Here is a 22,362-nt window from a genome sequence, read left to right on the forward strand (position 1 = left end):
CATGTCGGTTTGTTGACGTTCTTTGTCTCCCTGGCCTGCCTCTTTCATTTTTGAACGGCATTCCTTGGCACATGGTGGCAAAATGGTTGCTTCTGTTGCATTTTCGACATATCTGACCAAATGCTGGGCACGTTCCTCGATTTGGAAACTCTAAACCGCACCTGTAGCACTGGGACTCTTGTTTTCTTGTCGCCTGGTCCTTTGACCCTTTCTTCCAGTTTCCAGTTCTACTCTTGTCTGTCATTCTGTGGACTTGCTCCTCTCTTCGGTCCATCTGTCTTGCATGCGCCATCGCCCTTGCCTCTTCTCTCGCTAGATCCAGAACCCTTTCTAGTGTGGTCGGTTCCTTCAGTATTCTCGTGCGAAAGTCTGTCGCGACAACCTTCTATCAGCCTTAGGCGGAGGCCTGTTCATTGTCGTACTTCTCAAATTCGCAATGTGCTACTAGTTTTCTTAGTCTCGTTGCAAAATCATCCATTGACTCCTCCGGCTGTTGAAAAGCTATGTTGAAGCTATATCTTTCAAAATCAATGTTTCTTTGAGGGTCGAATTTATCTGTTAGACACTTTTAGTCCTTTGTATGTGCTTCTCTCGCTCATTGGGAGTGTTATCAGGAGGTCATCTATGTCATCTCCTGCCAGATTCAGGAATAGTCCTAGTTTTTTTATCTTCGACTACATCTGTCGCTTCCATGTATCGCTCAAACTTCACAATCCATTTTTCCCATCGTATTCCCACTTGTGGCTCAGATACGCTGAATGGCATTGGTCTGCGATATTGTGCACTTTGTTTTGTTTCCGGCATCTTGGGATTCTTTTATTTTGTTGCCCCTTTTCTTCTTTTATTTGTCGGAGTTGTTTTCTTGTCACTTTATACTTTATGCCTTTATTTCCTTCTTTATTCTTAGTTACTCCTTTTGTAGTGGTCCTTTTGTGCCTCTTGTTCTCTCTCTTTATTTTCTATTGTTCCTGTCTGTTCCTCGTTTTTGCCTGCCCCTAAAATGGCTGCCAGGCACTTTCCAATGTTAAATTTCTTTGTTGTCCCCAAACAAAATGGATGCCTTGTTCACGCGAGATTTCGCGATCGAAATCTCGCGCTGCCTGGTTTCAAAATGGCCGCCGCGTTAATGCTGTGCGCTGATTGGCCTTCGTTGCCTGACTTCCTTATGGCCGCCGAGATGTTTAGTTCTCACGAGACCTCGCGCCTTGATTTTCGAGCGCGAGGATCTCACGAAGCAGTCTCTTGCGCTCGCGCTGCTGGCTGAGCGCCTCCTTACCGCTGTTGCTGGCGCGTTGTTGGACGCTGTCGGGGTGGGCTCCCGTGTAGCTCCTGCGTCGTTTTCCCGCCACAGCAGTCCTTCTGGTCAATGCTCGGCGAATTCTTCACGCCTGGGCTTCGTTCACCTTCTTCGCCAGATGTCGTGTAGGGCGGCTCACGATCTGTGCAAGAAAACACAGGACACCAGGTTCGTGATTAGGTCTTCTTTATTCTGTTTGTGGGGCGTGTCACCGCACATCTGTCCTCGTCCTCGTCCTAGGAGCTACTGTCCACTTCCTGTCCCTACAGGACGTGGTGTCCAGTGACCTGGTCACTGCCCTGTGACCCACAGGGTCCTAGTGCCCTACCTCTCTGTGGCCGCCCCTCCACGCTACTACACACCACAGGGTGTGTCAATTATGCCCAGTCTTCACCGGTTTGTGCCAGAGGAAATGCATCAGTTCTGCTGGTTCTACAGATGGTACAAAAGAGGGTGGTGATGGACGGAGCATCTGAACCAATCAAACACTCATACCCAGTCAAAAGATCTGGGTTTGATCCATCACCGTTCTTTAGCCCACTCTGCCACCCCAGTTCAGACATGGCTATATGCAAATCAGTCTGACCCTGTGCCTCATGGGAACAGTCCAGCCCGAACTGCCAAGCCATGCCTTCCCTGGACCGGAAACAAGCTTCCGAGGACCGGTTTCTGGCATTACAGCCGTCTTCAGCCCGGCTTGCTTGAATCCAGTGGCAAAGTGAGCAAGGGACTCACGTCTGAGCATACCCTGCCACACTTATGGCGCCAAAGCGGTACAAAAGGGGGTGGTGATGGACGGAGCATCTGAACCAATCAAACACTCACACCCAGTCAAAAGATCTGGGTTTGATCCATCACCGTTCTTTAGCCCACTCTGCCACCCCAGTTCAGACATGGCTATATGCAAATCAGTCTGACCCTGTGCCTCATGGGAACAGTCCAGCCCGAACTGCCAAGCCATGCCCTCCCTGGACCGGAAACAAGCTTCCGAGGACCAGTTTCTGGCATTACAGCCGTCTTCAGCCCAGCTTGCTTGAATCCAGTGGCAGGAGTGGCAAACGCTCCGTCCATCATCCCCTTTTGTATCGCTGGGTTCTACAGATGGGCTGTTAGACCACCTTCAGGTCCACTTCCAAGAGTATCCTTGACCTGGGTGGTCTGCTGTCCCCTCAGGTTCAGAAAGTCAGCTACTGTAGAGTTTTCCCTTTGAAGTCCAGGGGCATCCTTCCTTCACTGTCCTGGTTCCAGACTAACTAAAGGAGGTACGCAGCCCTTTGCAGCAGCCTGACTGGTATTGAAACTTCCTCGCAGGGAGTCAGCCTCCGCAGCTCCAAAAAGTCTTCATTGGCTCCCACTCCACAAAAGAATCTTGTTCAAACTTCTCCTTACAGTCTTCAGAGCAGTGCGCCGATTAGGCCCAGTTTACCTTTCTGCAAGATTTAGGCCTTACACGACAAGGAGGACACTTAGATCTACCTCCCCTAACCTCCTTAAAATACCTGACTTGAAACTTAAAACAAGGTGAGGGAAGTCGGCGACTGTGTTAGGGGCAAAGGCCTGGAATTTCATGCCAAGTATTTTAAGATCAATAGAATCAGAAGAACATTTCGGGAAGGCACTAAAAAGATGGTTATATGGAACAGCGGATGAATCAGGTCTTGCACTCATTTAGTGCCTAATAAGCATCTGTTGTAGCATGTTATCTGGTAGCGCCAGGAGGCTCCCTTGGGGGCGACAGTTTGCGCTTTATAAAAGCTTCATTTCATTTAATTTATGTGGAAGTAGGACACAGCCTATTCAGTTTAATTATTGTTGTGCTCAGCCCCACCCTCTCATCCTGCCAGGAATGGACCATCCTGGTGCATCTATTTGTATGTGGTTGTCTAGGAGAATGCACAGAGTCCAACTGTCAGCTACACCCAATCATTTGACCCAGGCAGGCTACAGGGACTAAATGGCTAAGCCTGGAAAAAGGCCTGTTTCATGTCCAGTTTTTCCTCCGTTGCATACGTCGTTGCTACTCGGGCAGACAGAACGCCGGATTGGCGGCTCGGTGCACGTTAAGGTCCAGGGACATGCGGACTTTACCTCGGGACTCGACAAACAAGGTTTTTCCAACAAAATTATCTTACCAACCGTGGAGCATATATCTTCATATACTGACGTTTTGATTTTATCGATTTACTGCATATTTCTTTGCACCGCGGATGCGGCCACCATTGCAGTTACTTGAACCCGTTTTTTCTAGCCATTGAAGAAACATTGAATGAGCCACATCTATTGAACGAGCAAGATACCCTTACCGGGTTGGAATTATCACCGGTCAAGTGGTTCTACATTATACGCCAACATTTCAAGAAAGCCCTGAAGAGTCCGAGCAATTCTGTACTCTGACGAAACACGTGTCGGCTGGCGTAAGGTCTTTTGGGCAATAAAGAACTACAATTGCTCAAACAGAAGAAGTGAAATAATATTTTTTTCGTGGACTCTATCCATTTGATTATTGTTCATAATACGAATGAATTGATATGTTGTGTGCCTAGGAATTTGTGTTTTGTCATGTCCAGTGAAGACCTGGCTTGGCAGTTCGGGCTGGACTGTTCCCATGAGGCACAGGGTCAAGACTGATTTGCATATAGCTGGGTCTGAACTGGGGTGGCCAAGTGAGCTAAAGAATGATGATGGATTCAACACAGATCTGTGACTGGGGGTGAGTGTCTGAAAAGTTTCAGCGCTCGGTCCATGATCTCCTTGTGTTTGCTAAGGCAGGAAAAAGCAAAGTTCCTAAAAGTGGTACTTTCAAAATTGCACTTTAAAATTAGACTTTACCATATGCAGATGTTTGATTACATTTCCAACAATCTTATATTGTAATCCATTCTTCCGTGGAGTTTAGTCCCTTGTTCACTAAATAGCATCTAGAGTACGTGCTTTTGGTAAGTAAATATTAGAGAGATAAGTGGTAAATGTATTTCCTCTACTACCCGCCAGCTCAAGTCATCTTCAGTGAGGCACAAAGAGGACATTTTCAGTCTCTCAGCGAATTCTGCTTTTGTGTTGGAGGATATGCAGTCTTATTGTTTGTGTTGGCTGACCAATATAAATAAGCCTGTAAGGGTATCAAGTATCATAAGTGTAATAATCATCGTAGAAACACTGGAAAAGCCGCCTCAAACAGGTCAATTCAAGTAGTTACATCTTACAGAGATCCTAGGGAGAGCACAGGATGTCAAACCTCCTCCTTAGTACAGAAAGCACCAACCATCAGTCTCCAGGTTGAACACTAAGAACCGAAACATCACAGACATTCAACTAACAAGTAATATAAAGCAAATACAATCTTACAGACTATTACAGTACCCGACATTGGAAGAATTACAGTTGGTGTACTATTCTAAGGTAGGAGTTCTAATACTGTATCGAAATTCCTTGGTTTTTGTAGTGAGTGCAAGTAGAACAGTTCTGGCATTTGTAGTGTTTTATTATGGGTGGCAGGTCCTAACTGGTTAACAGAGTGTTGGTTCGGAGGTTCTGTGGTTTTCGGGACCGGACTCCATTTTGTTTTACGCTGTTTGAGGCGCCATTTTGTGTTGCCCTCACGTAGGCCTAGGTGGTAAACGAATGAACGAAGTTGCATGGGTCTCGTTGTCCATGTAAAGTTTAACGTGGGCCTTGAAAACTGAAGTGAGCTATAAGATGCCTGGTCTTAGCAAACTTAGAAAATGGTTTAGTTGTGGTTGCAACAAGGATTCCCGACTAGAGGACTCTTGTCCGATTCCTCCGGTTGGAACTACGACTTATGAGCTCTATTCGAAACACAGAGTGGGTCCTATTACTTATAATGAAGTATGGGTCCGCTATACTAGAAAGGATGGTGTCTTACGATGGCCCCAATATGGTAGCTTTGAATTAAATATTTTAGCTAATTTGGAAGTTGCGCTATTCAAGAAGAAAGCCCGGCCGGCAATGTTTGACTCTTTCCGCCTTTGGCGAAAGGAAGCCAAACAGAGAAATTAAACAAGCTAAAAGAGATAAAAAAGATAAGAATATGTAAGTACTACAAGCTGCTAGTCAGTATAGGGATGATGGAGAGGAACAAGCGAGTGAAGTTTCAGATAGGCAGCGTTGTATGGCCATAGATAAATGTTATCCGGCCTTGCCGTCTCCTCCTCTGAAAACGATTGAAGATCTTGTATAAAAATATATCATTATGTCCTTTCATGTTATCTCCTTCTTCCAAAGCTGCTTGGAACTTGCTGTTATTATATTATGTGGAAGTTTTGTTGCAATATGTAACGCTGAAATGGCCTGTTATTGTGCGCGAAGAAAATGGCTGTCGATAGACGTCTGATAGAAAAGATCAATGAGCGAGGCACGCCCGCAAACAGAGAAACATAAAATACACAACATTCAGGTGTAGATAACAATCTAGGAACACGCAAGCAAGTTGGGACAATAAATGTGAAAATAACGTGGTTTCAACTGCTGTAGGGACGTTTTTTCTCGAACGATTGTCAGAAGCAAAAATCGAGCTTAATAATGCAATGATATAGATGCGTTTGACAGTTTCATTTGTTACAATGAAAATTACATATTTGGATGCAAGGGGATGAACACTTGTAATATATTGGACAATTTAATTAATGAAATGGGAATTATTATCATATGCTAAATGTCATATGCATTTGTTTAAATCAAGAGGATTTTAACTGTAATGAAGAAACTATATATATATTAATGCAATGTTATTATTGACTTTCAGTTACCCCCGACGAAGGGCTATAAAAAGCCCGAAATGCATTGGGTTGAAATAAAGATTCGCTGCTTTGAACTATTGTTTGTATGGAATCGTATTTTCCAAAGAGGCCTGGATGGGCACATGTGAATACGTGAAGTTTCCTAAAATACAATTTGTTCAACATATGGATAATTTTCGGAAAAAGAGAAAGAATGGCAACATAATGGTGAAAAAAAGGACTAACATAACTAAGGAGTAAAATGATGACAAATTGGTTGGATTTGATATCCACAAACACGCCGTGCGTCTGGGAGTGGAGCGGTGTTGAACTGCTCCCCATATGGCTTTTCTATGAATGTGCTTTGTGGGCAAGGCAAATCCCAGTTTCGCACGCGAATCGGCAAGGATGGACAAAGACTTTATGGATTTAATATGGACTATAACGGTGTGCATGCCACCACTTTCATGGTTTAAAAATTGATTGCCCCACGCTGGTTTTGCACCCGAGGAAATAACAAGCTTAAAAAGAGACAAACATTGGTTTTGATGAAAACTTCCACATAATATAATAACAGCAAGTTCCAAGCAGCTTTGGAAGAAGGAGATAACATGAAAGGACATAATGATATATTTTTTATACAAAAGCAGAAATTGATGACATAGTATGCATATGTTAAACAAGATATATATTCCCTTTTTTGTGAGCATTGGTCAGGCGTAAGAAAGAGGTGCAGTATGGGCACTGTAGTAACGCGATGAACGCCAGGGACTCTGGGAGGTTTTTGCACGTGAGGTGGGTGGAGTACCCGCTGTTTAAATCGGGAGGGATCAGTAAGATGGTTTCACTGGACAAAGGAGAATCAGAAGTTAATGCTGAGCAAGAAAGACTAGGTGATGTTTCAAGCAGGTACGCACAAAGTTTTGTTGCAAAATGTAACGCTGAAATGGCCTGTTATTGTGCGCGAAGAAAATGGCTGTTGATAGAAGTCTGATAGAAAAGATATATTAATGAGCGAGGCACGCCCGCAAACAGAGAAACAAACACAACATTCAGGTGTAGATAACAATCTAGGAATACGCAAGCAAGTTGGGACAATAAATGTGAAAATAACGTGGTTTCAACTGCTGTAGGGAAGTTTTTTCTCGAACGATTGTCAGAAGCAAAAATCAAGCTGAATAATGCAATGATATAGATGCGTTTGACAGTTTCATTTGTTACAATGAAAATTACATATTTGGATGCAAGGGGATGAACACTTGTAATATATTGGACAATTTAATTAATGAAATGGGAATTATGATCATATGCTAAATGTCATATGCCTTTGTTTAAATCAAGAGGATTTTAACTGTAATGAAGAAACTATATATATATATATATATTAATGCAATGTTGTTATTATTGACTTTCAGTTACCCCCGACGAAGGGCTATAAAAAGCCCGAAACGCATTGGGTTGAAATAAAGATTCGCTGCTTTGAACTATTGTTTGTATGGAATCGTATTTTCCAAAGAGGCCTGGATGGGCATATGCGAATACGTGAAGTTTCCTAAAATACAATTTGTTCAACATGTGGATAATTTTCGGAAAAAGAGAAAGAATGGCAACATAATGGTGAAAAAAAAGGACGAACATAACTAAGGAGTAAAATGATGACAAATTGGTTGGATTTGATATCCACAAACACGCAGTGCGTCTGGGAGTGGAGCGGTGTTGAACCGCTCCCCATATGGCTTTTCTATGAATGTGCTTTGAGGGCAAGGCAAATCCCAGTTTCGCACGCAAATCGGCAAGGATGGACAAAGACTTTATGGATTTGATATGGACTATAACGGTGTGCATGCCACCACTTTCATTATTCAAGGTATAGTTTGCCAGCGGTTATGGATGTTTTCTTTCAGTGGGAACCGCCTAAGCAAAGGTATGTTTTTAATGTAATGTGTATGTTTCTGCGTCAGGAATGGAAAGATAATGATTTGGGTTTGATCCCGCAGGAACTACTTGATGTTCAGTCGGATTTTGCTAAAGGGATGATAGTGGAATCTGATATTACAGATGCCGTAGAGACGATACTGGCTTTTACATCTAGCCTTCCGCCTCAGACATTGTACGAACCGGATTCCTCTGTTAGAAGAAAAGCAAGACAGTATCCCATGAGAGAAGTTCCTCCTGTATGGAAGGAAGCAGTTCAGGCTAATGTAAATCAGGGTATTGTTGCCGCTCCGGCTCATTTTCAGCGAGTATGGGTACATGTCCCTTGGAAGAGAGCAGAGGTCTTGGCTCTTAAGCAGACCTTACCTGAACCTCGTAAGAACCCAGCTGGTTATTACAAAGAATTGTCCCAGAGAGTAGATGCGTGTATCATGAACTTAGCTGACATCGACATGTTGATGGGTAATGTAGTTCCGCAACCTTTGTGGGCGAAGATTCGTCACGAGAATCATGCGCAAGAGTTAGAAGATACTTGGGCGAATATTATTGCTGCAGGTGGTAGACAACAGGGGAGGTGCTAAACCTGAACCTTTGGTTACGGAATTGCCAGGTAGAATTATTAATTTGATGAAGACTATGATGCCTGCTTTACGAGTGAATTGGGATAAGTTAGCAGCATGCAAGCAGAAGAAAGATGAGTGAGTCTGATTTCTTCACTAGGTTTGAGGAGACGTTTATCGATCATAGTGGTCAGGACATGAGTACGGAAGGTAGGCAAAGATTATTTGTGGACAAATTAGTCTTTAATTTGCTCCCCAAACTTTCTAATAAGCTGAAGGATTCTGAGAGTTCGTGGGCTGTTTCTTCGTCGGCCCAGATATTGGCTACTGCCCAATATTATGAGAATAGGGATAAAGATGCGAAGGATAAAGCAGAGAAGAAAACGAAAGAATTAAAGACGAAAGTTCTTTTGCAGCAATCTTATCCGCCTCGTCAGAATCAGCCTCAGTTTCAGCAACCTCCACAATTTCAGAGATTGTTACAGAAGCCTGAGCCTTATGTTCAGCGATTCTTTCCTGGCCCTAACCAGTGTGCTTATTGTAGAGAGGAAGGTCATTTCAAGAATAGTTGTCAGACTTTGTTGCAACAAGCGAATGGTGTGTCTGGTCAAAGAGGTCGTGGTGGTTTCCAGCAAGCTCCTAGAGGTAGAGGACGTGGTGTGATTACTCAGAATGAGCGTTCTCCTTCTCCTTCTCTGCGAAATATTTTGACAGACAAAATGTTCCGAGTCGTCAGTCTGCTCAGTACTATGTTGAGGATTACTGTGTTGAAGGCGAGTGTGTTGGTTATAATGATAAGTAGGACAGCCATGGACAAAGTAAGGGAGTAGTGTAAGTTCCAGCAGATCGGAGTGGACCGTATGTTGAAGTAATTACATCAGGTGTGGTAGAACCTTTTCTTTTGGATACTGGTGCGACAAAGTTCTATTATGCATTCTAAACTCCCTGGCGCACCTTTGTCTGGCTTGACCAATGTCTCCGTAGGATTTTCAGGCGCCCCAGTTTGTAATCCGGTTTCTAGTCCTTTGTCCCTTTCCATTGGTCCTTGTGAATTGGAAGCTCCACTTATTCTAACGACTGGTTGTGGTGAGAATCTGTTCGGTTTGGACTTGCTGAAAAGATTGTATGCAACATTGCATTGTTCTCCTTCGGGAGTGCAGCTTACCCTTGGTAAGAAAGTGATTTCTCCTATGTATTTGTCCAAGGATTGTTTGCCACTGGAACTGCGTTCGCTTCCTGATACACTTTGTGCTACGGGTCCAAATGATGTTGGCCTTTTGCAGATTCCACCGTATGTTGTTACGCTCAAAGGTTGAGAAGGGTGTGGTTGAGGAAACGAGAGGAAATGTGTGTAATAGTCCGGTTTTTCCTGTCCTTAAGCGTACTGATGCTTCCCAACCACCTGTGTACCGGTTTGTGATCGACCTTCGAGAGGTAAACAAGAGTGGTGCCACAGTTTCCTGTTGTCCCGGATATCACTGCTTTGTTGACTCGGATTCCTGCTTTGGCAGCCTGGTTTTCTGTCATTGATCTGAAGAATGCTTTCTTCAGTATTCCGATTGCTGAGGAGAGTAGGGATATTTTTGGATTCTCTTTAGGAGGACGAAGCTTCCGGTTTAAGAGAGCTCCCCAAGGTTATTGTGAAAGTCCCTCAATCTATAGTCAAGCGTTGAAAACTCAGCTTGATGGTTTTGTGTTGCCTGTTGGTGCGACTCTTATTCAGTATGTCGATGATTTGTTGATTACTGCTGATGATGAGAAGACTTGTAAAGAGACTACTCTTTCGTTGTTACAGTATTTGTCTGACCATCATAAAGTGTCACCTTCGAAGTTGCAATATTGCCGCCAAGAAGTAACCTACTTAAGTCATCTCTTGTCGAAGGAGGGAAGGCGATTGACCCCAGACCGAATTCAAGCGATTTCGCAAATGAGTGTGCCATCCACACAGAGAGAAGTTCGAGCTTTTTTGGGTATCACCTCGTATTGTAGACAGTGGATCCCGAATTTTTCTCTTTTGGCGAAACCTCTGTTAGCATTGACTGTGAAAGATACTCCATATCCTCTTCCTTGGTCTGACGAATGTCAGAAGAGTTTTTCTGAATTACGCGATGCATTGTGTTCGGCTCCTGTGTTGGGTACTCCAGACTATAGCAAGCCTTTCACGTTGTATGTGCACGAGAGAGAAGGTTGTGCGTTGTCAGTGTTGACACAGTGTTTTGGAGACAAGCAGCGTCCATGTGCGTATTTTTCAGTGACGTTAGATCCAGTTGCTAAAGCATTGCCGAGTTGTTTGAGAGCTACAGCGGCAGCTGCGGTTTCTATCCAACAGTCTGCTGGTTTGGTATTGGATAATACGTTGATTGTGATGGTTCCGCATGCAGTGGATACCTTATTAAACAGGACTAAGACACAGCACCTTACTAGTGCACGTCTTTCAGGTTAGGAGTTGATACTGTTAGCTAGCCATGTTCACATTAAAAGATGTAATGTGTTGAATCCAGCTACATTATTGCCGATCTCTACAGAGACGGATGTGCAAGAACAGCATGATTGTTTTCTTCGTACAGAAGAAGAAACGAAAGCTAGAGTCGATCTAAAGGATACGCCTCTTGAGAATGTGGATGGTACGCTGTGGGTTGATGGTTCGTGTTTTAAGCTTCCGAATGGTGAGACGACTGCAGCGTATGCTATCACAACTTTACATGCAGTTGTTGACAGCACGCATACCACAGAATTCTGCGCAAGCAGCAGAGTTGATTGCATTAACACGAGTGTGTGTGCTGTCAGAAGGAAAACGAGTGAATGTTTATACCGATAGCCAGTATGCGTTTGGTGTTGCTCACAGTTTTGGGCGTTTGTGGAGAGAACGAGGGTTCCTTACTTCCCATGGTACGAAAATCCAGCATGGGCAGTTGGTGAATGAACACTTGGAATCTCTCACTCTCCCAAAGCAGATTGCAATTGTGAAGGGTAGTGCGCATAAGAAAGTTGTGGACGTTGTTGGTCGAGGGAATGCATTTGCAGATGAAGTTGCAAAGGAAACGGCGAAAGACATGATGAGCCGTATGTATGTTGCAGGCCCTGCTAATTGGGTTATGGCTGGTGGAATATGCGAAGACACAATAGAAAGTGTGAAGATGATTCAGGCTGAAGCTACAGAGAAAGAAGTGAGTGTTTAGAGAGAGACTACGGGTATGTTGGATCCTACAGGTTGTTGGATTGAGTTGTCGGAGCACCAGCGATGGTTGTTACCAGATGCGTATGTGCTCCCAGTGGTTACGATGGCTCATAATTAGTTCAAAGGGAATTTGTAAGTTGTTGGTTCCAGTATGGCAGAATGCTGGAATTCCGAAATGTGCAGACAATGTTGTGAAGCATTGTCTGAACTGGGGTGGCGGAGTGAGCTAAAGAACGGTGATGGATTAAACCCAGATCAGTTGACTGGGGGTGAGTGTTTGTATTGTCAACGCTCCGTCCATCACCACCTTCGGTTTTGCATTGTATGATTTGTCTGAAGTATAATCCTGGTAAGGGAACTCCAACTCAAGCTGGTCATTTTGCTCCTCAGACGTATCCGTTTGAGGTGATACAGCTAGATTATATTCACATGGAGAGATGTAACAACCTGAAGTATGTCCTTGTGGTTGTTTGCGCCTTTTCTAGATGGGTAGAGGCTTACCCCCTAAAGGATAATACTGCCTTGTCTACAGCCAAGGTTTTGTTGAGAGAGTACTTCCCTAGGTATGGATTGCCGAGAATTGTATGGTCGGACAATGGGAGTGAATTTGTGGGTCAAATCATGAAGAAAGTGTGTTCTGGTTTAGGCATAAATCAAAAGTTCCATGCAGCGAATCACCCCCAGTCTGCTGGACTTGTCGAATGTTACAATGGTACCTTGAAGCTGAAATTAGCTAAGGTACAAGCGAGCACTGGTCTTACATGGCCGGATGCCTTGCCGTTGGCTCTTTTGTCAACAAGGACGACTGTGCATTCTCGAGTGGGACTTAGTCTGTATGAAATAGTGTTTGGTCGTCCAGCGAATGTTTGGGGTGTGCCTCGTCCGAAAGAATACAGCAGTATTGAGTACCCTATGTTGATGGAACAGGTCTATGACAGTTTACCGACAGCTACTATAGATCCAGGCCATTCCATCGAACCTGGACACTATGTGCTCGTCAAAAATTTCCAGCGCACCAAGAATCTGGAACCAAGATGGACTGGTCCCTATTTAGTTCTTCTGGTCACTAGAACTGCTGTTGGAGTAGCTGGTAAAAAGAATTGGGTGCATGCCACCCATACGAAAAAAGTTCCTTTGCCTTTACCATATGATCAGTGGGTAAGGGATGGTATAGCTGATCCGGAATGTGAGCGAGCCCCTAGATTCATTCCCTTTAGTGATGCTCATTTGACATGGACTAGGTCAGAACGCAATGATGATGATGTTCTGCAAACTGCTGTGCCTCCTCATCTGAAGATTGACACCACCAATCCGGAGCTCCTATTCAAGGATCAGACTGTGCCTGATCAAGAACGCTACGATTTCAGACCGAGAAAGACTGTACATATGGACAAATAAAAACATGAGATTGGAATTTTTTTTTATATAGTGAATTTACACCGTGTCAGATCAGGAAACTTTTTTGTTTTTTCCCTTTTTCGAGTCACCATCCGAACTGCGCTGCAGGGTCACGGTAGGAAGTTCTTAAGGGGTTAACCACGTATTGACACAATGTCTGTGGTCCAGTGTCGTTAGTGCGATCATGGCGCACACTTAAGTGAAGGTAACGACCGTGAGCAGTACGTTAGAGGATGGAGTTTTCTGAGCCTGACCAGAGTGTTAGGAAAGTGGATTCTAAAGTCCGAATATGTATATTGGTTCGTAGCAAATGTTTAATAATGTGTTTTCTAATGCTTTTGAATATTACGTTAGCTTGTGTGGGTCTGATTTTCTATGCCACACAACAGCCGCTTACATCTACCTCCCAGCCTACTCTTTCTTTTTCTACTGTTTCTCCACATGAGTTTCATACGTTGCCTGAACATGAACAAACACGAAGATCAGAATTTGTGAACAATTTGTTTATACAAATGTTGCATCAGCATCAGTTAGTCATAAATACTACGAATTGTTGGGTATGTGGTCTTATGCCACATACTACGGATAAGGGAATGCCATATTTGGTTTTGCCTTTTTCACCTAATGGGTCAGTTTGGGCACTCCAATCAATGTTTATCTATGCGAATGAAGCCTCTCCAGTGCGTTCCATTAATGATAACGTGAGTAAGAATGCTTTGGTACGGGGAGTAGTCGATATGATTAGAGATATCAACACGTATAATGCTATTCCCAAAGATGAGATACGAGCATATGTCGGTTGGAATAAGACGACAGTGTTAGTCTGACGGAGAAAGAGACAGAAAAGGTCTCCTCCGATTTGGATTGTACCCCACCGTGGTCATCTTTGCTTACAAGGTAATGGTCAGAATCCGAGAGCTCAGCTTGGTAAGAGTGTGTGTGTTCACACATACGTTTATACGTCCCAGAAATCTCCTCCGTTCGTGCCAGCCAAAGGCACGTATTTTGTTTGTTATGACAGAGCGTATACATGGTTGCAGTCTGATTTTTCGGGCACATGTTATGTAGCGTTTTTGCTTCCCCCTACATATACGGCTGCTTTTGACTACCATAAGACAAGATTTGGTAGAGGCATTATTGATGCGAAAGATACTGCTGCACAAGAAGTTGGAGACTTCTTTATGGGTTTCTTGCCCTTTTGGGGTCCTATGGCTAATAGTAGGAATATTCGTCAGCTTACGAGAGTGGTTGAGGCCACTATAAATGGGACTGCAGGTGCCCTTAGTAATATTACTGCAGAGCTTCAAGCGGATCGCCTTATGACATTACAGAACTGCTTTGTTCTAGATATTAAACTGGCAGATAGAGGTGGGGTATGCAAATTGATCGGATCTAGTTGCTGCGTTTTTATACCAGATAATGCCCCGACGGTGTACCAAGCTATCCAGAGGTTGCATAAGTCTGCGGAGTCTATACATGTGGACGAAGGTAACTGGTTGTTAATGGGATGGTTTTGGGAACTGCTGTCCAAATGGGGATGGAAGATGCTGATGTTTCTTGGTATGTCTTTAGCGATCCTTTTCTCGTGTTGCTTATGCATCCAGTGTGGTCGTGGCCTTTGTGCTACGATCTGTGTGAGAAGACCCATTTCGAGAGAAGCGAGAGAGAATAAGATGTTGCAGCGACACCTTGATGATCTGATGAGAATAGATATAGACCTGGATTCAGATTGACAGGGGTTTGGGTTATTGCCTACGTAATGGCAAAAGGAGGGTCTGAGGTTCTGTGGTTTTCGGGACCGGTCTCCATTTTGTTTTACGCTGTTTGAGGCGCCATTTTGTGTTGCCCTCACGTAGGCCTAGGTGGTAAACGAACGAAGTTGTATGGGCCTCGTTGTCCATGTAAAGTTTAACGTGGGCCTTTTTGACTTGCGAGTGAACTGCAAGATGCTGACCCCTTCACCTGGAATTGACCTGTCCACGAAACTAGTTTCGTTAGCTGATAGTAATCTGGAAACCAATCATTGTTCAGGATATCATTAGTTTTGAGTTCCTTGCACATATCTTATCCTACTCTACATCTGAATTGCTCTTTCCTTTATGTCTTTTCATTACATGGGTAGTGCTTACAATTATGGGTTTGTCCGGCTTTTGGTAATCGAATTTGGGACAGTCCTAATAATTAACTTGTGGGCTGGTACAATGTAAAGTGAGCTTTTTGGAATGTGATAATGTATAGAAATGTGTTTCTATTGGTCAAAATTTGCCGCAATGGGTGTGCATTTGTAATAGGGTGAAACTGTGCATAAAAGACGATGTCTTGCTCTACACAAATTGAGCAGGTTCCGGAGTTGTACACCGATTGTTGTATTGCTTGGTTCACTGTTACTAGCTGCAGCTAATAAATTTGATCTCTGACGCCACCTAGAAGTATTCCGTGTCTCTGTTTGCCAAGACAGGAGAATCCGAAGACATCGGGTGTGTCCCTGGCACCGCCGGTTCTGAATAAGACCCGGTTCTTCAGTACCAGAGTTACTTTTATGATCCCAACTCATGGTTCGCACTACACGATTGTGAAGATTTCTTCCTCTTATTAAGAAAGAGTGGTGATTCTGAAAATAGGCCACTGGTCCGTAGAATTGACTAGTTTGTGATTGTTACTTTATTGGTGCAGGCACTAAATGTTGTCCCACAAGGAATGCAAATATTTTTGGCTTTTACTCGTGGGATAAGTGATACTTTAAGAGCAATAGAAATCCCATTTCGGGGCTCTTGAAACAAGGTGTTTGGGATAGCCTCTGTCCAATAATTATTTTTAAAGTAAAGCTGCTTCTCTGAAATCATCAGCTCGCATTTTGCATTTCCTACAAATACACAAGAATGGACCATAGTATAATCCATTCCTCAGGCTCATAGGAAGGCTGATCGAATATAGCCTAAGGGAATTACTCTCTGAGTTTAGGACAAAGTTAGTTCCATATATTACCTTTGAATACTTTGATGGTGAGATCCAAGAATGGAAACCATCTTTTGTAGAATCAAATGTAAAGGTTAAATGTTGTTGCTTGTTATTCAACCAATTAAATTAGTTAGGGAATCAGTATTACCTCTCCAGATGAGTAAGGAATGGTCTATATATCATTTCCCGAAACAAATATTTTGATATGGATTGTTACGTGTTAATGCCAGATTAGTCTCAAAACTATCTACATAAAAAATGGCAACATTGGGAGGCAAAGCACAATTCTTTTTAGAAATAATACGTGGCTTTAAATAAAAAGTTGTTTGTTACAGCTACCTTTAAGAGTTCAATTAGGAAAGATGTGTTTACTCTTGCAGAACTGAATTGTTTTTTTTTTACTAATGTGCAAGCTTTCCATTTGTTGAATGTTTGCATATAAAAGGTCGTGGTTGGTGTCAAAGTCAATGTCTTCAATTAATTGGATCAAGTCCATTCGATCTTTCACAAACGTTTGTCAGTGTGGAACAAAACCTTTAATAAATGAATGAATTCAAGTATTTTGCCATGGTTTCTAAGACATATCTGCATCTAGAACCAATTGGACGACTTGGGAGCTTGATATTTTTGTGGATATCTGCTAATATATAAACGAATGGTATTTGTGAATTATGTTGTTGAGCAACAAGTATTGCTTGTGATGGAGTATCATTTAGTTAAATCATATCAATTAGTTAAAGGGCTGTTTAGTGATCTTATCTGTCTGAATGTGCTTGAGAGGATTGTATGTGAGAGGAGTGTAATGGTTCTTAGAAAGTGCAGTCTCAATTTCGTTGCAATAATCAGGATGGTTGATGACAATTCTATCATTTTGGGGTTTTTTCTACTAATTTGGGCAACGACAATACAATCACTGGCAAAGCCAGTAGCTCAGTACTTACCATTTAAATGCAAGGCTTATTGGCTTTGTCTATGCTTGTATTATTTTAAGCACTGCCAAATACGTTCCCCATAAAACTAACAAGCATCCCTTTTGAACAAAACTTGACGGAAAAAAATGAAGCTTTCCACCATGTTTCACATCTCTGACAGCCACCCGGTCCTTCTGAAAAGACCTTAATGTACATACTTAAACAGCCGAAAAGTCTAAAGAAAAGTCACTGACTAGAGACGAAGAAGAGATATTCAATCCCTGCTTGTTAGATCTGGGGGTCTCTAGTTGGCAGAGGTAGGTACCAATGTCTAAAAAGGGACCCTTGTTTCTAGTCCGGGTAAGGGGGATACACTCTTTCGATAACCCCTGCTCACCCCCTTGGTAGCTTGGCATGAGCAGATAGGCTTATCAAAGGCAATGTGTAAAGTATTTGTACCAACACTCGCAGTAACACAGGGAAAACACCACAAATGGACTCCACACTAGTTTAGAAAAATAAAGTATCTTTATCTAAACTAAACAAGACCAAAATGACAAACATCCAACACACAGTGTTCCAAAATAAGTCTTTAAAAAGAGTTCAAAGGGTTGCACCAAAATAATCCACAGTTGCGTAACTTTTTAGCCCAAAGTACCATAGATGCTACAAAAGTTCCTAGTGGCAACTGCAGTGTCGAAAAACAAGCGATGCGTCCCTCCTGAGACCCTGGGGAGGCGACGCAACAGCCCCGCTGCACACAGCGGGCGTGTTGCGACGAATCCGGTCTGTATGGAGAGGGATGCGATACCTTGTATGGATTTCCGAGGCGCAGGTTTCTCCGGTAGAAGCGTCTCGCAAAGGCACAGTGCGACGTTCTTCGGTGCGGTGGCGATGCGCGGCCCAGTGTTGATCTTCCTCTCTCGCGGCCCCCCAATGTGTTGTTCGCAGCGACGGGTCGCGGTCCGCAAGCTAGCGGTGCAAGGATTTCTCACGGCGACAGGCTCTGCGACAATACTCGCAGCGACAGGAATCTTCCCGCACCAGGCGATGCGCTCCACAAGCAAACAAGGCGTAATTTCTTGCAGCGGCAACAGGCGCTGCAACTATCTTTGCGGCGATGGGAATTTTCTCGCACTGTTACCGATGTGCTCCGCAAGCGAGCGATGCGTGCAAATTGTAGATCTTCTTTTCTTCTTGTCCAGCTCCCCAAACAGCAAGCAACAACTTCCAGAGGCCCCACAATTGGATCAAGCACTCTAGGAAGGGCAGAACTCACTCAACAGAGTTCAGGGGGAAAGCTGGGGGTGAAGTCCTTTTGTGCCTGGGACTTCGTAACAGGAGGCCAGCTCTTCTCAGGCCTTTGGAGATCTCTTCAAGCAAGGGGACCCAGCAACAGCAAAGTCCTTCCCCTATCCTTGGAAGCAAAGCAACTGCAGGTCAGCCATACAGCAGGTCAGTCCTCCTTCAGTCTTCCAGCTTTCTCCTTGGCAGAGGTTCCTTCTTGATTCCAGGATGATCTAATTTTCTGAGGTCTGGGTATCCCTTTTTATACCAATATTCTCTTTGTTCTCTGAGGGCAGAGAGGCCTTGGCATAGTCCAAACCGGTTCTGGTCAGTCCTGGATCACTTTGTTTACCTGATTCCTTCTTTCCTTTTGAGAGAGAGGGGGCAGGGTCGTCAGCCGCCCAGCAGGAGGTGGTGCCAGCATTGTGGAAGGCAAATGCAAAACCAACAGTTGATGGACAGAATGCAGAACAATGTCATACATTCACCCCAGTACAGAGATCTGGGCCTAAATCCATCGTTTTTTTGCACTCCACACCACCCCAGTTCAGACATTGCCATATGCAAATCAGCCTTGACCCTGTGCCTCATGGGAACAGTCCAGCCCGAACTGCCAAGCCATGTCTTTCCTGGACCGGAATCAAGCATCCTAGGTCCGGTTTCTGGCTATCAGCCGTCTTCAGCCAGGATAGCTTGACTCCAGTGTTGTGGAAGGCAGGCACAGGCCTATTTAGGCCCAGGTGCTATCCCCTCCTACCACTAAAGATGCAGATGAAGCTATTCAGCCTAGGGATGACTCACTGAGCCTCTGAGAGCCACCCCATCCCCTGTCACTCACAAACCAGACAGTCAATATACAAACAGGCCAAGGCACACGGAAAGGTCAGACAAGAAAACAGTCACTTTCTAAAAGTGCTTTTTTCAAACACATGATTTAAAAAACATCCTTCCTAAAAGATGTGTTATTAAATTCTGAGTTCAGGGATACCAGACTTTAATTTTCTATCTTGCTCCTATGGGAACATATACAGGTAAACCTTATACAGAGCATTCCCCATTATAGCCTATGGGCAAGATAGCCTTTCAGTAGTGAAAAACGAAAATGGCTGTAATTCACTACCAGAGCATGTCACACACACTAGTACATGCTCCACCTTTCACGCACACTGCACCCTGCCCAGGGGGGGTACCTAGGGCCTTCTATAGGGGTGTCCAATGTGTACAGAAAGGGAAGGGTTATGCCTGGCCAGTGTGGACACTGGTCAGGTCAGCATGGCAGTTAGCAACTGCACACAGGCACTGCGGTGGCAGGCCTGAGAACATTTTAGGGCTACTCCTGTGGGTGGCACAACCAGTGCTGCAGGCCCACTAGTAGCATTTGAATCACCAGCCCTGACACACTCAGTGCACTTTAGTAGGGACCTACTGGTAAAACAAAATATGCCAGTCAAGGATAACCAATCACAATAACAATTTATACAGAGAGCATAAGCACTTTAGCACTGATCAGCAGTGGTAAAGGGCCCAGAGTCCTATTGCCAAGAACCACAGGCTAGGAAAAATAAAGGAGGAAGAAGCAAAAAGTTTGGGGATAACCCTGCAAAAAGGGCCATTTCCAACACTGCTATATTATCAAAGATGAGCATGCAGCAAGCCACATATACAGATACCATGAAAGTATGCCAGAAGACCACCCACAGCGATATTCTGCATAAGGAAACAGCATGATCCAGACATGAAGCAAGGTCTGATGCGAAACGGACATGATGTGATAAGCATGTTGGGAACCAGCTTTTGAGATAGGAGGGCAAAAGTAGATTTCAGTCAACAAAACCACACATTGTATTCTAAACAGGTTCTGATATAAAGGTTTTAGGCACGCTTTAATCTAAATTTGAAGGAGGCAATATGACAGACACAAACTTTAAATGACAAGAACATGTGGCACAGATTGTGCTTCAGTTGAGGCAGTGTCCTTGAAAGTAGGGAATGCTCTGAGGAGCTGCTCACTGGCCTTCAGGTGCTGCAATTTGATCACCAAGTCAGAGCTGCCTTTTAGATCATCCTACATACATGCCAGACAGACACCAACAGATCTGGACAGCAGGTAGTGGGGTGGGCCCAGACATACCAAAGGTAATTTTCGACAAACGGGTCATCCATGGTATATTAATGGCATTATTGGAAAAGTTCTGACACTGGAATATTGTACATACTTTTCTGCAGAAGGGGTTCCTTTGACAAAATACAGACAATGGCACAATAGAGGTATGACATATGGGGCTATCCTAACATTTTGAAAAAACGGGGTCAACTCCTGAGGAGCATCAGGTTTCATTGACTTGATACATCATGAAAGAACTTTAAAATTTGAAGAGTGCCCTTTTATAGCCTATTGGTATAGCAATCATGTAGTTCTAATATCACTCCAGCGATGTCAAATATTATAATATCATTAGGGCTAAGGTCATGTGACCACTTCCTGGGAAGATTAGGGATCATAGGTCATATAATGTCACTGTCTAGGATGTCATTAGGGTCATATGGTGTGTGATGTCACTTCTGCTACTCCTTCGTTTTTTGTGAATGGACGTCCATGGGGTGGGTCAGGCTCTCAGCAGTCAGGCTAAGCGAGACCGCAGGACAACAGCAGACAAATGGCGAGAAATCCACAGCTCCACTCCCTTTTTGAGGGGTATGGCCCACTGCATGGCTTTTGTCGGTAATGGAAACTAGCACGGATGTGCACAACTGAGAATCAGGTACCATACGTTCACTGCACCTGCTTGCACTGTGACCCCCATGCCTGCTCAGACACTAAAACCGATTAGATCAGACAGGTGGAAATGGGACCAGTAGGCGCAAGGTTACCACTCCCATTATAATGGGAGTGTCACCTGTAGCACAACACAAAGAGAAGGTCATGTATAATTAACTTTTAGTAAGGTCTGGTACTGGTACTGGTACTGGTAGCTCGAGTATGCCTCCAATTTGTTTCACAGGTCAGAAGACCGCTGCCCGTAGGAGGGAGCAAAAATAATCCTCGCCCCTTAAAATAAGTGTCAACGTGCCAACTTGCCAATACTGGCACAAACTGCACAAAGAGGCAACTATGTGAGTAAGGTAGCTAATGTGAAAAACCACAAGAAACATGTGAAATTGCTATGAATTGAATTGGATGTGGTCTATCGCCAAATAGCCTGCTGCATCTTAATTATTGTGCCTATCAGATTAAATCAGAAATTAAAACATTCTGTAAACAGGGAAAAAATAGGACATGATACATACCTACTACTGTGTTGTCTGCTGATATGATAGATAGGTAATCAAATCCACAGTTTGCGCTGTTCTCAATGTCCATCTTCGAAAACAATATCTCTATAAACTTGTTAGCTGAAACAGTTATGTTCCACAGGCATATACTGGAAGACAAAATTTAGTCAAACATGTACGGGGCAACAGGTACAAGTTTTGGATTTGCAGCCATGCACATCAAATGTTTAAAGAGCAAATATTCTTACCACAAATAGAATTTATTTTTGCGACATCATATGCCAGTTCTATGCAATTTCCTTTAAGAAAAAGTTCAAAAACCTATTGCTTCAAGTGCATTTGCTATATAGAAGACCCCAAACAATGTGTACTTTAAATACTAAAAGCCAGGGAGTATATGGGAATGAGTTTCTTAGGAAAGTTGTCTAGTGATTAGTTTGCCCCGATGTACTTCAATAACCGCTCTGTTCTTTTCGGTCTGAGGCCTCTAAGCTTCCTGGTGTCTCATGCGTTTACCCTGGCATTTTGCAAAGTAGGTAAACATCCTCTGTAACCAGGTTAATGATGCAACTGGTTCACTGGAGTAGACGTGGGGCCTGATTTAGGTTTCAGCTGGCTGGTACTCCTTTACAACGGTGACTGATATCCAGTCCGCAGAAATATAAATCCCATAATATCCTATGCGATTTATATTTCGGGAGATGGAATATCTGTCACCGGTGTGACTGAGTAGCCCATCCATCGAAATCAAAATCCAGCTCTTAGTCTGCTACATGACAAACAAGCACTCGTAATGAGAATCTGTCGCGCTTACCATAACATACATTTA

The 22,362-nt window shown here is 43.7% G+C and overlaps 1 protein-coding gene across 1 annotated transcript in view; it reads right to left on the reverse strand.

Moving 5' to 3' along the window:
• The window catches only part of OVCH1 (ovochymase 1), a 1,371,455-nt gene that overhangs the window by 860,097 nt on the left and 488,996 nt on the right, over positions 1–22,362 (reverse strand). The window contains exon 10 of the mRNA XM_078673763.1: positions 21,549–21,682. Coding sequence (XP_078529889.1) covers positions 21,549–21,682 — 134 coding nt within the window. The remainder of the gene's footprint in view (positions 1–21,548; positions 21,683–22,362) is intronic.

The sequence above is a fragment of the Lissotriton helveticus genome, chromosome 1_1, assembly GCF_964261635.1.
Source record: "Lissotriton helveticus chromosome 1_1, aLisHel1.1, whole genome shotgun sequence".
NCBI lineage: Eukaryota > Metazoa > Chordata > Amphibia > Caudata > Salamandridae > Lissotriton > Lissotriton helveticus.